Source organism: Rhagoletis pomonella, unplaced genomic scaffold (genome assembly GCF_013731165.1).
Source record: "Rhagoletis pomonella isolate Grant_MI unplaced genomic scaffold, Rhpom_1.0 Rhpom_scaffold_00007, whole genome shotgun sequence".
In the NCBI taxonomy this organism is placed as follows: domain Eukaryota; kingdom Metazoa; phylum Arthropoda; class Insecta; order Diptera; family Tephritidae; genus Rhagoletis; species Rhagoletis pomonella.
Window position 1 is genome coordinate 21,764,222 of NW_023458561.1, and position 15,161 is coordinate 21,779,382.

Genomic DNA, 15,161 nt, shown 5'->3' on the forward strand with positions numbered 1-15,161 from the left:
CTCGTCACGCATCATTTCACCAACATGATTGGCTATTAGGCGTTTACGTGTCGTTTTCGCTTTCGCGCCCTTGTATACGAATATGTGTGTGTCCTTGTCGGCAGCGACGGTGAGCGGCGTGCACGGTGAGAGGGGCGAAAAGAGGCTGGTGCCATCCTCATCTATCGCTGCCGTTGCATGTCCGATATGATGGTGGCTATTATGTGGCGGCAGTCGTTGCAGTGCAGCGCCGGCGGCGTACGTATGAAATGGCGGCGGACTGACTGTGGAAGCGGCACTAGTGCTAGCGCTTGGCAGGTTTGCATCGGCGGCGGTATGGCTACCACTTTGGTGATGCGACTCATAGTAGGGCATTGTGTTGGAGGTGGACGCGTATGGCGTATAGGCGCCGGGCGGAAGTGTTGAGCTCGTCGAGTGCAGTGACAGCACATTGTGGCGAGCAGTCGAACGGTAGGGCATTGAACGGCCGAAACTAGAGAAATGAAAGGCAAAATAAAACAACAGATTAAATGAAATTGCATTCCAAATCTTTTAAAAATATGCTAAATGCTTTGGTGAGGTGGTGCGCCCAAAGCTATGCCAAAGGTATAATGCAATTTTAAAAGATTATGTGCGCAGCTTAAGGTTGTTTCTTGGGAGCTCGAAAGAGAATAGGAAATACGTGGCATTTCCTAAAAAAGTACTAAATTGAGTGCTCTTTTTGGTATCAGATTTATGTATGGATGTATCAATAATTATGAGTAGCTTAACTTTTTTGACACAGATTATTTATTATGGTAAGAATTATTTATGAAAGCGGTATATATTACGAGATTTTTGTTTGTTATTAAATGACAAAATTTATTTATTTAAACACAATCTTTTGTAGTCGAGGTTTCCTAGTAGAACTAATTCGGACCATGCAATTTTTTTATCGGATTCTATGAACAGTCAACATGAAAGTCTGTAAAAATAATCTAAAAATGCATTCTATTGGTGAAAAGTATTGCCTATCGGACTTTTTTACATCTTCTTTGTCATAAAATTCTCAATAAAAAGTATCTTAATATCACCGGCATACTAAAAAGAATCGGCTGAGAAGTAATATAGTTATGGTGGATCCAAATTTGATTTCGACGAAAATTTGTACTACAGGGTGGGCCAAATAACACCTACAATCCAGAGTTCATAGGTCCGTAGTTTGCCTAGCAGTGTGCGTAGTCACTCCATCCTGTTGGAACCACAAATTAGGATGCTGTTCTGCCGTTGGCCACAAAAAGTCATTGTTCTGTAAGAAGCCCCAGAAATCGTTTCTGGTGTCTCATCATCATTCTCGAAAAAATATGGGCCGACTACTTTTCGGCCATAACACCTATTTGGGTCATCTTGATGGGTGTAACTGGAGCTGGTTGTTTTTCATTGGTAGGTCTTATTTGGCCCACCCTGTATTGTTAACAAAAATCAGGTTACGTATGTTGCATAGAATATGTAAATGCCAAAAAAGGATCACCGTACATATTTTCCAGCCAAATATACATATAATAAAATTGCGAAATTATCACAAATAAAAGCGTGACTCTCCTATAATTTTTTTATTTTCACGATGCAAAAATTGGTGCGTTGAATGCTCATGTTACGGTTTATAATTAGCTGGTAGTATTTGGAGAGGGGAAACGAATGCAGCATGTTAGAAGTATGTGCTTGCAATAGCAAAGAAGTGATAAAGAAGTGGCGTGAATCCTTTTTTTATTCTGACACTCGCGGCTTTTATAGTGTACTGTAGCTGGTGCGTACGTAAAACTGTTATCGGACAACCTTTATAGTGTTCTGGAGCATTAAAGGAATCAATCTAGACGTGTAGAAGATAGTTAAAAAAACTTATTTAGCCAAATACGTGTGTGCTCTATTGTACAATATACTATTGAACTATGAACCTCGTGCACCACTTTATTGGCGACTTACCTTAAATTTTTAGCAATTTATGTTCGAAATTTTTTATATTCGAAAAACTTGCGGAGTACCCTCAACAAAAAAAATTGCCAAAAATCTACTCTAAATCCAAAATACTCAAAATTTCCACTTTGCTTGCAAAAATTTTATGAGCTACAAAGCTGAATACCAAAATTTTGTCTAAAGACGCTAATCAAAAAGTTAGAAATTTTGGACAAACTTTGCAGAACTTTCATATTTTTTCCACAGAGTCTTATCGCGTCTGTTATGTAATCAGCTTTAATTTCATAAAAATCACGTCAAAACGTTGCACCCAGTTGGATTTTATATTCTAGCAGCTGAGGGAACGTACACTATAGAGTTCAGACATGTGCTCGCGATTTAAAAATAAAAAAAATTTCACACAAAAATTCGAAATTTCTGAGAATTGCCCCTTTGCCTTAACAATAACGCTGCCTTTTCTCATCCGATTGTTGAAATAAATATAAACTCGTTTGGCTAAGGGCGAAGATAAGGAAATTTTAGTTGTCTTATCTCTTTTACAGCTCAACACCCCAAAATTTTAAAATATATCAAAAACCTCTCTCACGTTTATCATATTTGTTCGAATAATTATAAAAAAAAACATAAAAATGCTTTTACTTGTCCTGCATAGTTCAGTTTCAGGCTGACTGTTCATAGAATCTGATAAAAAAAGTTGCATGGTCCGAAATAGTCTCACACCCGACTGATTTTTAATCTCTGTCGCCTGTACTATTTATTTAATATTATGGATTTCTTTGTGTGCTCGTTAAAGTTTTATTTGCAGAAATTGGAAAATTGTGTACACCTGTGTATGTATGTATGTAAAAATATCTATAACTCACAGCTTCTGAAATGAAATTTATGATAAAAGAAGCAGCAACAATGCTCGTATATTTTAAGTTTTCTGCGTTATTTATCAGCTTAGTCGCTTAATGCGAAAATGCATTGTGTATTTGACAAATATTTTTTTTTACTTCTCTACAGACACAAATTTCGCTTTTTGCTTATAAGAGTATTATTTTTTAGTAGGCAAATAGACTACATTTTCTAAGGTAGCTTAAGATGACGAATTAGTGCCAGAAGTTGCCAACGGACAACACCTTTTATTATTGCATCATGAGCACACAACATGGCTTTACTTATCACTTACTTGTAACCATATTTCGGTGATTCACTCTCATTGCGACGTCTCGATGCGGACATCATCATGCTCGCCCGTTCTCCACGGCTGGCGGCCATCATATACGTCCACATGCTGATAAATCATGGCATTCGGAAGCGCTAAAGTAGCAGAAACACGTAAATGGTTGCGCCTTTATTTGTGTGTGTTCAAAAAAAGTCTATATTTAACGGACGTGGGCTAACTTTTTCGTTTCCTTTTCTCTTTCGTGTTAGCTATTCCATGAAATAGGAAGTTGATTGATTAGTTTTTTTTTTTTTTTTGTTTTTTTTGAGAACGACTTGGGAAGCGAAAGACTAGGCCCTTCCAATTCAAATAATCACAAATTATCGACACACTAATTTAACAAACGACTTTTTAAACTTGGACCCGTGACTGCTTTACACGTTTTTTGTTGCAATTTTTTTCACATTCACTTCACAAATACTGTTTTTACAAACTTCCGTTTTACTACACCGACCCGCTGCTTTTCCGACACTATGCTTTAGCACAATTTATTTAGAACTATACCCAAATAAATATTTTGCTTATATATACACGTGACATTTTTACCCTTCACACTCTATATATACACAAGCAATTCGTTTTAAATTTTCGTTTTTCGTTATCTGCTTCTAGGCGCTAACGCTTGGTTGTTGCATTTAGCATTCATTTTTTCGCACAAAAAGACGTCAATTTATGTCAGTTACCGGAATTAACACTGAAAGTAAATAAAATAAAATAAAACATTAATTAAATTCAGGTCTTTGAACAATATAAAGTATGTACATAGACATATACAAATATATGCATTATGCGCAATGCCAATTGAGTGTAAATACTTGTACATTTTTATTTATTTTTTAGTAAAAGAAGTTCAATAACAAACATTTTTTTCTACAAGCAACCGATTTCAAGTTCAATGATTGGGGGGAATGCCCATTTTAGTATAAGGTTGTCCGGCGGTAGTTGTTACCTGTTAAGAAAATGTAGTTAGTTTGTGTTGCTCCCACGGAAAATCCCCCATTTAGTTTATTAGATATTTGATTAAAGTAAAGAATCTCATTTAAACGTATGTAGGTAGTTCTTTTCCTGCTGTAAGTTTATAAGACACTTCAAGAGGAAATCGAGGAGTTAATTTCATAGAGACGCTGTCTGGGGACTATCGTCAGCATAAAATATCATCAAAGGAGCTTTCCAATTGAGGCATAATAAACCCATCTTTTTGTTTATTTTAATTTTCAATGTAAATCCCTTTTTGCACAAGTTTATGTTTAATAATATTTTATGATATTCATAACAGATCATGTAAACATTTTCGCCAACTCGAAGAGGAGTATTTGCATAGTAAAAGAGGTCAAAGATCCTCGGTGTGTGCTTCTGCCAAATAATAAAACGAAACACGAAAGTTTGTAATAATGTAAAAATGACTAACTGCACTTATTTTAGAATCATTCTCGTGACATACTTATTTATCCAATACCACAGGCCAACAAAAACGCTTTTTTTCAGAAAAAGGCAAAAACGGCATCCATAATCCTTGGACATATCTGGATCGGTGAGTTCGGATATGCCCTCCGTTTTTTTTTTTTAAGTAAGGCTTTTGCTTGCAAATAATTGCGAACGGTACAGAATTTCCCGTTGTTATAATTTTGATGTTTTTTTTCAATCTCAGTTAAATAAATAACATAAAAATATAAGAAGTATGCGGTAAAGTACGCTTAACCCTTTCTCTGCGTCTGAACAATAGATTGAACATTTAATTTTTTGTAACATTGGAAACGTGCTACTAAAAATCTTATTAATATTTTTGAAAACAAATTAAACTTTATGAATTTTTGGAATGTTCCGAATAGTTTACGTAAATTTCAAAATCGAAAATGTTTCAAAAATATTTTTAGAATTCAATTTAAAAATAGACCATTTTATAAAATTCCAGTGCCACGCAAGTTGTGGTGATTTACTGTACAAAAAATACGTGAAAGTCAAATAAAATCGCTAATAAAAGCACATAGTATGGAAATATAAAAAGCATTTCATCATATAAAGATGCTAAAATTAAACTATCTTGATTTAAAATATTTTACAATATATTGTACATTTACACTGAAAGTTTGTAAGTGTATTGTACATTTACACTGAAAGTGTGTAAGTGTATTGTACAATATATTGTACAAACGTCCGCAAAGGTTGCAGTTGAACAGGCAATTAGGGTGGATTTTGAAGAGCTTGTGCGCTGTTGTTGCAGTAAGCGTAGGTTTTTGATTTCTTGATCTACTGAAGGCAGGAAAAACCGGAAAGGTTTATTAAAACGAGTCACTTGTATTTTATATTGAAATTGTATCTGAAATTTCTCAAAATTTCTTTATATAATTCTCTTCTCATGGAGAAAATTTAAAATTTTTTAATGCAAATCTTAACTAAGGATACTTAAAAAGATACGAAATATTAATTTCCACATATCTGCGATAAAATCAATTATTTTGTACATACATAAGTTCATTTTCAATGAAATAAAAGTTTTATTCCGTCAAACTTAGTGAAATTTTTATTGAGTTTTCTTGAGTGCTCTTACTCCTTTGCTTTACTTGTGTGCAATATATTTATTGCACCAATTTGAGGTAGCCCTAATAGCTACCCAAAACAACTTTTGAATATTTTTTTTTTTACTTTTGGGATTATGAGGCTCTATGGACCTTGTAATTAAGAGGAAACAATTTTATATTCATCAGAGACCGATTTGACCGGAAAGGGTTAAGATGCAAACGTTCCCGTAATGAGATAAGGGGCATACACAGTGCGACCATTCGTACCGATTTTGCTTTATTCTCTTTTAAATGAGAAATAATACCAACATCTGAGTTTTGCTTTATTTCCCACAAAGGTTGGATATAAAACAAATTTTGCCTTATTTCCCATTGCTTATTTATACTATTTGTAACAAAAACAGTTTACTGACAGAGAAAAAACATTGTTTATTACAAAATAAAAATAAAAAAATTGATATAATTCATAAGAGAGCAATATTCACAAAATTGGACATTGCGCTTTTGTGTGAATTTTATCTGCATGCTCTTTGATATGTTGGAATAATTGCTGGAAAATCTTAAAATATTTGCATGGAACCATGTCACAATAAAGAGGTGAAATAATAAAACAGCTTTCTCGCATTATTTTCTGACATTCGACTGCCTTATCGTCAAATTTTATTGGAAGATTTCCAAATAAGCCAGTGCCAAAATCTTTCTTCTCACTCTAATTACTTCACCTGGTATAATTCCACCATGGCACATTAGGTCAAATGATACATTTGGCTGTGCGAAAGTCCGATTTCGTAAAGGCAGTTTTACATTATTTTTTGTTGCCATTCTGTAGGGAATACTCCAAAATAACAGAAACTTCACTTAGTTTTTGTAAAATAAAAAACACCGTTATACAGTAATAAACCAAATTTACACTTTCAAAACGTTACTGATACGTTGTTTGCGCAACCGGTTTATTTTGTAAATTTCAAGTGCATTGTTTTTGCAAAGTTCGAATAAATAAAGGATAATTTTAAATGGGAAACAAAACTATATCTAAGTGAGAACCTATGTCCCAATTTAAAAAAGTTACTTTTTATCATTTGTTTGCAAATAAACTGACTTATTTGCATAACCTCAAAAATTTTCTGATTTATTTCCATTTATGATTTTATGTAAGCTTTTACAATTTTGTTAACTTTCGGCAAACAAAATGGAATCGGAAATGCATAAAATAAGATGTAATGAGTTGAATTTGTTTTACTTAACTTGCCGTTTTTAGCCGTTTTCAAGAAAAACGGTCTTTTTCTGGGCTATCATGCTATCACAAAAGGCAAGTTGTTTAAAGTTTGGCTGATTGGAAAAAGAAAAGCCTTTTTCGGTTGTCAACCATGTTGAAAAAAAATTTGGCGCTGCTGATATTTGCGAAAGTTCCATGAAACTCTTAGAAAAAAAACGCGTATTTTTTACAATTATTTATCAAATAAATATGAAAATTATGGGAAACAATTTGGAAAGGATGCTAAAATATTTAGATCTAAAAACATAGCGTTTCTTGTTGATGAGGTTCTTTTCGAAATCGAAAAGCCAACTGTGTCGACCATCAGCCGGATTCTAACTTTCGCTATCGCTAAAGTGCTAAAATAGGATAGCTAACCTTTTTCCGAATTTTTAGCTATCTCCAAAAATATCTCCAACATTTTTTGGTGATAAATAATCCATTTTAGTGGTGATAAATAGTAAAAATGGAAGTATGTGATAGCAAACAAAAATAGCAGCCTCAATTTGGATTACATTTCATCTTCTGTAGCGTAGCCGAGGCTATGTTACAAATACACTAGCGCCTTCGCAAAAAGGCAAAAGCTTGAGAGAACTTACGGACTGAAATCTCGATTTTTTTTTACTCAAAGTGAATAGAGCTTTGAACATTCTTTTAACAAATTAGTTATATAAACATTCGTATTCTTTTCAGGAAGTTACCAGCGATTTTCGGTAAATGTGTCACAAAGCAGCATTTGTAATAGATAATATCGGTGGAGAATTTGGAAATACTGAAACCACAAGTGAAAACGAAGTGTTTTATGAAGACTAACTGCTTTAGGAATCTCTCCTCAAGATATATCTGCGAGACATGTAGTAAATATTTTTCTTTTTTTAATTTTGGAATTTCGATAATGCCATAACTAATCGCTAGAAGAAACCATTTATGTACATGTGACCATACTTATTTTATTATGTAGCTCATTTTAAAGGGGAGGGGGTTGAGTATGGTAAGAAAATAACTTGTGTCAAAACCAAGCTAATTGGACAATGTTTTTGAGTACTACCTAAACACATATACTCATCATTTGAACATACAAAAAAGCAGAAAAGTCTGTTTTACGAAAGCCAAGTTTGTTTAACATTTGATTTACTGCCTTTACACTTGTTTTAACGTTTGCCATCTTTTTACATTAAAATAATGCAATATTTTAGCTGCTATTAATTTCGCACAGAAAAAGTAATCATTTGACCTAATGTGCATGGGTGGGGTGCATGCAATAACACCATACGCAATAATTCCAATTACTTGGCCATTAAAAAGCAGTTTCAGAAGCGAAATAGTCTCATTTTATTATTCTTCTTTTCTCTAAACGGTTATAATGCCACCAGTGCATTACTGCGAAAGGAGGGGAGGGGGTGGGGGACGCGAGCGTGATGTCGAAAGCGGCGCGGGCGGCGTTGGGCACTTTCAAAATTGTATACTTACGAATTCGTCCGTTTAATTTTTTCATGTACTACTTTTTGTAAATTTATTTGTAATTCGCAATTGTAAAGTTTAAAAGTTGATGGTATTGCTCAACGAGAAATGAAATTAAGTAAATTTGTGTTATCGATCAAACTAACAGATTTTTACCTATAGCTAACTGTTGAAGGTTTCAGCTTGAAATGTGTTTTGAAGGATCCTAAACCTCGCCTTTAAATAACGGAAGAAGGCACACGTAGGTGGACAGTTTCTTAATAACAGTATATACAGAATTACTTTGAAATTTTTTCTAAAAATAAACATCAATATAGGTCTCATTTAAAATGATTCAAACGAATATAATATCAAAAGCATATCATGAAAATGTGGTGTAAATTTATAGTTGGTTGGTTTCTTGCAAGTTTTTGCATACAAAAACGCCAGGCAGTAAAAAGCAGTAAATATTATTACTGTATTTTACTGGAGAGTGCATACGAAATCAATGCCCATAAACTCGATTTTATGGCTCAACGTGAACGTACTATCATTTTATTAGCACGTTTGTGTTAAATTATTACCATGTGCATACATTCAAGAAGCATTTGTTTTTTCGTCCCGACCATTTCCGTGTGAAATTTCCGTTGAATTTGGCAATTTACTCCCAACCAACCAACCGCCGCTAAAGAAGTTCCACTTCAATAATTTGTCGTTTTATTTTAAACGCTCTTAATTCCGAATTCGCAGAATCAACCTTAGGTATCTAGGCATACTTATATATGTATTTCTTTTACGTGCAAATTTTTATTGATGTCCGCGCGTTGACAAACCATCAGCGTTGTTTGTAGTATATGAGGGGGTAAGGCCAGACGAAAGTTCTCAACATTGCATACTAAAAGTAAAAGGGCTTTGAATGCAGCTGTAAGGTGGGTGGCAAAGATTTAAACCACGAACGACGAAAAGTCAAATAAAATTGTCATAAATATTATATCTTTCGTTACACTGTCCAGTAAGTAAGTAATTTTGGGCAGATCCACGTCTACAGTTGACATCTCGAAGTCTTCAGCTTTTATCTGTTGAAATGCAGGCGGCAAATAGAAGATATGCATTGCTGTGTTTATGTTAATGCAGTGGTTTGATAAAACAACTACACAATTAGTAGCAATAATATTTGTAATGGATAGTAAAGCAGTAAAAGTAAATTTATACAAAAATTTCTAAGCCAAACCAGCGAGCGTGCAAAACTAGCTGCTTCTTATTTGCCAACTTCATCACCATCAGCTATTCTCCTATTATTCTTCTTCACTAGACTACCTATCATTTTGTCCTTCTTTCTTCCTCATTTTCGTCAAAAATTTTATATCTTTATTTCCTTCTTTTTTCTTTCCTTTGAAATCTTTCTGGGATTAATGGCATTGCATTCGTTGCAGTGGTATACCGAGTTAGTTAGAGGGCATCGCTTGGTTGTGTCTATGAGTCGACGCGACTTTGTGGCGCTGTGCAGTTCCATTTTTGTCGGTTTATTATAGTCAGCAGCGAAAGTAGACGTCTAATTTCAGTTTTGTTACTTTTATTGTGGAACATTTGCAATTAAATCACATTAGTAGCTTTTATGTGATATTCTGCAGCATACTTAGTGGGTAGTTTAAATTGTATTTGTAACAAAAAAGTTTTAATGGATTGCAGATGCAATACTCCTGACAGTAGTAGTCACTTCGAACTTTTCAGTTCCTTAGTAGAAAATGTATACGTTTATAGGACAATATGCTCTCCCAGTAAACAGATATGTTCACCAAAATATTCAAATAAATGAATTATTTATTACTTGTTGCACTTTTGGCTCAGTTTTAGAACTTTGACTAAAGCTTCACCAAGTATGCGACTTTCGTTGGTGGTTAAGTTAACAGTAATTTAGAAATGCACTGTGAATTCGGCCCTTAAAGACGTAAACTTTTTCAACGCGAAATAACGGGTCAAATATTTTAAAGGAGTTGCCCCGCGTATTGCCGATATCAAGGAAATCATATTCTAGTTAGTAACTTTCAAACAAAAAAATTACCAAAATGTGGAAAATAACAGAGGGCGTGTCTGAGTATTTGTTGAATTTCTAATATGTTTTTTGTGCGAAAATTTTATTTAATGCCAAGATTGGATTTTTATATTTGCTATTTGGTTTTCATGAAGAATTCACTAATTTTTCCGATTTCTGTGAAAACGTCTGTGTTTGTCGGTTATTTTAATATTATCAGTATTTAATTTGCCGTTTTGAGATGGGAAACAATAGATATAATGATAAAAAAAAAATAGTTTTAATAACTAACATATCGAGAGTTTATATTCAGTACCCTCTATCTGCAATTTTCATAAAAGCTACTTTGTGATGTTAGAACCCATCTGATCTTAATTCTTACTTTGCAATGTACTAGTCAATTCTTCTGTCAAGCGTTATATAAGGTCAGCATTAATATCAGTTAAGCCTTAGATGGATTTTTATATCAGAATATAATTTTTGTGAAGCGTGCAGATAGAGGGTATTAAATATAAGCAATCGATATATATTTTTTTATTCATGCGAACACTTAAGAAAGCTGCATTAGCCGCCGTAGGCAAGGGTTAAGGTATTTTGCAGAAATAAGGAAATAAAAGGCAATCACTTAGAAACTTGTGGTTTTTAACTATCAACTTAATTAACCATAATAAATTGTTGCCAAAAGTTGGCACTACTCGCACCTTTTGTAAATATCGCGGAGCTCCTGACTTATTCAATGAGCTTATTGTGTTAAGGTATTTAGCTCATAGAAAAATGGCAATACCCTTCGCGAGAGTTTCACAAGAGTGGTTATTTTTTTGTCGCTTCGTTTTCATTTGCTTTGAGAAACCCGTTAACTGTCAACGTTCAAAGAAGGGGAGAAGTTGAATGGATATGATTTCTTCAGTATTATCAGGAAAACTTAATCCGGTCCGGATGATTTGAGTGGTGAAAAGAGTTTAAAGGCTCATTGAGGTTTTTCACTTGTAGTTTTGAACCTTATTGAGTGGAAGAAAGGGAAAAAAAACAGTCCAGCCCCTTCGCGTTGGCATACGTAATGCACATCTACTATGATAAATTTTTCTTTAATACGACTCGTTCCGGATAGATAAATGCAGACTCAAACTATTTTTATAATAAATATGTCATCTGGCTAGATTTCCTATATTTCTCTTACCAGAAATCGATCTCCTTCAACACAATTTCCATTTCCTCGTTGATTCGTTTTTTCGTGTCGCACTTTATTAGTACAGATTTAATTAACCACTTTTAACTGTTTACTCGATAAACATATTTAAATTACACAAATATGTACATACATGGAAGAAATCACTGTGAGAGGTTGAACAAAACTTAAACGTACGAACTATGTCTAAAGACTTCTTCACTCGTTATTTGTGCCATATGTAAATATGTATGTATGTATGTATGTATATTGCTGTAGTGGCGAACAAAGCTTTTTCAGGTCTTTCCAACTGCTGTTTATAAAGGCACTACACTTTCTACCTTCGAAAGAGGTATTTGCACTTCGATTGAGTTGCTTCTCTGCTTACACCGTGCGACAGTAAATTTTACACACAAAAAAAAAATTAATATATTCGCGAAACTTTAAGTAAATTATAGTAAAACTGCGTTTTTCTCTCTGACGTCAAGATTTTCTTAAAAGGACTTTGAAATTTAAAAAATATGATTATAATATGAAAAAATTATTCAAAAAATTCGGTGCAATGTAAAATAACATTAAGGGTATCATATAAAAGAAAAAATTCTGTAGAATTCTAACAGAATAAATTTGTTGGTGCATAAGGACAAATGGAAAATGTCCTTTACAAATTTTGTGCTTAAATATCCTTGAACATTTGCATTATTATTTTTTTAAATTATTGTTTGAGGACAAACACGCACGACCTCATCATCGAATTTCGTCCTTCAAACTTTATTAACTTAAAAAGATAAAATTTATTGAAAGCGCATTTTCAATGCCTATTCGTCCCCGTAAACCAAAAGCTCTATTGTTTTTAAATTCCACAAAATTTCTCTCTCATTTAGTACCCATATTGTAATTCTACATTGCACTGATTTTCTTAAATAATTTTTTGAATTAATCATATCTTTAAAATTTCAAAGTCCTTTGAAAAAAATCCTGACGCCAAAGTGAATAAATAAAAACGCAGTATTACTATATTTTGCCCATAGTCCCGTGAGTGTATCGATTCTTTCGTGTGTTTTGAATTTTTTTGTTTTTGTCGCATGGTGTTTTACTCAACAGCTTTACGGAGCTGTTCAAATTTACATAGCATCATGTCAATGCAAAACGGACTAAAGGGCATGTTTTGGAAAGGGACCTTTCTGTATATTACCTTAATTTTTAATGTCCAGAAAGGCAGAATTTACTTATTGGGCTCTTTAAATAAGTAGATAATACAAAAAGTGTATTTCCGGCAAAACGAACAAAAACAAGTTTATCTTTTTTTATACCCGAGCGCACTTGTGCACAAGGGTATATTAATTTTGTTCACATAACGGTTGTTTGTAACAGCCAAAACGAATCGAGATAGATATAGACAAATGTATACATAAATGATCAGGATGAAAAAAGAAATCGATTAAGCCATGTCTGTCCGTCTGTCCGTCCGTCCGTGTACACGATAACTCGAGCAAAAATTGAGATATCTCAACGAAATTTGGCATGTAGGTTTCCCTTAATCCAAGGTAGGTTGGTATTGAAAATGAGCGAAATCGGACTTTAACCACGCCCACTTCCCATATAACGGTAATTTCCAGAGATACGAAAACTGCGATATTTTAGTAACTACTGAAGATAATTCACTCAAAATTGATATTTACAATAAGTTTTAGACGAAAAATAAGAATATTATAAATTTTTGGAAAATGGGCGTAGCCACGCCCACTTATGGTTACATGTGTATATCTTGGTAACCGCTGCACCAATTTCTTCCAAACTTGGCCTTGGTACAGCATACAAAATCGCCGAAAATTTTTAAAATCGGACAATAACCACGCCCACATCCCATATAACGGTAATTTAGAGAAATACATAATCATCGATAAAACATTAAATATTGAAGCTAATTTATTCAAAATTGATGCTTGCAACAACTCTTTACCAAGAAATACGTTTATGGTAAAATTTTGGAAAATGGGCTTGGCACCGCCCACTTATGATCACATATAAGTATATCGGTAACCGTTCTACCAATTTGTACCAAACTCGGTATGGTTTATGTACTTGCCACGTGTAAGCAAAACGTTGAAAATTATTGAAATCGGACTAAAATAACGGCCCATTCTCATATAACGGTAAATTTAAGAAATGCTTGAAACTTCAATATTTCGAAATTGAAGGACGCTAATTTACTCAAAATTGATACACCTCGGCTTACCATCTAGCGGAAGGTTTCAGAAGGGTGAAAAAACATATATTTAATACTTGCGCCGGGTATTTAATGTTCGGCTCCGCCCGAACTTAGACTTTCTTACTTGTTTATTAATAAAATGTGGTTTTCTGCGGCCGCCGTGGTGTAGTGGTTAGCAGTGCGTGCTTCCACTCCGCAGGGCCTGGGTTCAAGCCCAGGTCAGAGCAACATTGCAAAAAAAATATAGAAAACGCGTATTTTCTTAACAGCGGTCGCCCCTCGACAGGCAAAGGCAAACCTCCGAGTGTATTTCTGCCATGAAAACCCGCTTCTCATAAACATACAATCGCCATTCAGAGTCGGCGTTAAACTATAGGTCCCTCCCCTTTGTGTGACAACATCAAGGCGCACGCCACAAATCCGAGGATAAGCTCGGCCAAACACTAACATATGTATCTAATGTTTTATTATGTGGGTGTCTGTATTTATTGCTTGGTTCGAACCAGGTTTGATTACTGGTCCAAACACATACCTCAAAAACCTAACTTTTCCAAAGCAGTCATTACCCGGTAAGCAATGAAAAAACTTCGAATATCCTTTATCCATGAAACGGCTTCTACAAAAACTATTTGCTGTTCAGAGCGGCCATACAACTCAGATAAAATTTAAGACCATTAAGTTTTTGACAGGTTTCCCCCAATGTACAGTTTAATGATAAACGAATTTAATATTGAGCTGCATTTCGTCCTCTTCCAGATAGTTTCGCATTAATTTTTACATAAAATAAATACACCTCCACATTTATAGATTCACAGCCCGCACGAACTGGTGGGCTCTCGATATCAAGCGGATTCTTTTCGTAGGCGGAAATCACTCGAAGCGAGTATTTAACGTGTAATAGAGCAACATTCGCTCTGTCGATTCGCCTGGAGAAATAGAGGAAGGATACGTAGCAAGAATAATGGCCACTACCGGGTATGAGTGTTTTGGCAGGGACTGGCACGACTCTGATATAAAATAATAAAATGCCAGTTAAGCAGTTAAGCAAACAATAATGCTTGTGGATGTGAGCCTGTATGTATGTATGTGTGTGTTTTTGGAAGCAAGCAACCAAATGCTCGCCCCCATGCATATGTATGTGGGGCGTTCCATACCAAAACGGACGGGATTCACACTTCAGGTGTTTGATTTGGTTCAAATTTTTAGGGTTGATACATAAAGATAAATAATAAATAAATATGAAATTGGAGTTTGATTTATACATTTTTGAAAACTTTACAACACAAAAACAAATCGATTTAATAGTTTTCCAAATATCTCAAGAACGGGGCGCGGAAAAAATTTGAAAGAAAATCACACATAAAAATTCTCTATGAAAAGAAATATTAAACAAAAAAAA

General features: G+C 34.2%; 1 protein-coding gene across 1 annotated transcript in view; it reads right to left on the reverse strand.

The window, feature by feature from the left end:
* LOC118743610 overlaps positions 1-3,826 on the reverse strand; it is a gene marked incomplete at its 3' end in the record, with an annotated part of 4,232 nt that extends 406 nt beyond the window's left edge. Inside the window, 2 exon segments of the mRNA XM_036476378.1 lie at positions 21-472; positions 3,104-3,826. Of these exon segments, the coding sequence (XP_036332271.1) occupies positions 21-472; positions 3,104-3,207 (556 nt within the window).
* Between the last annotated feature and the right edge of the window lie 11,335 nt (positions 3,827-15,161).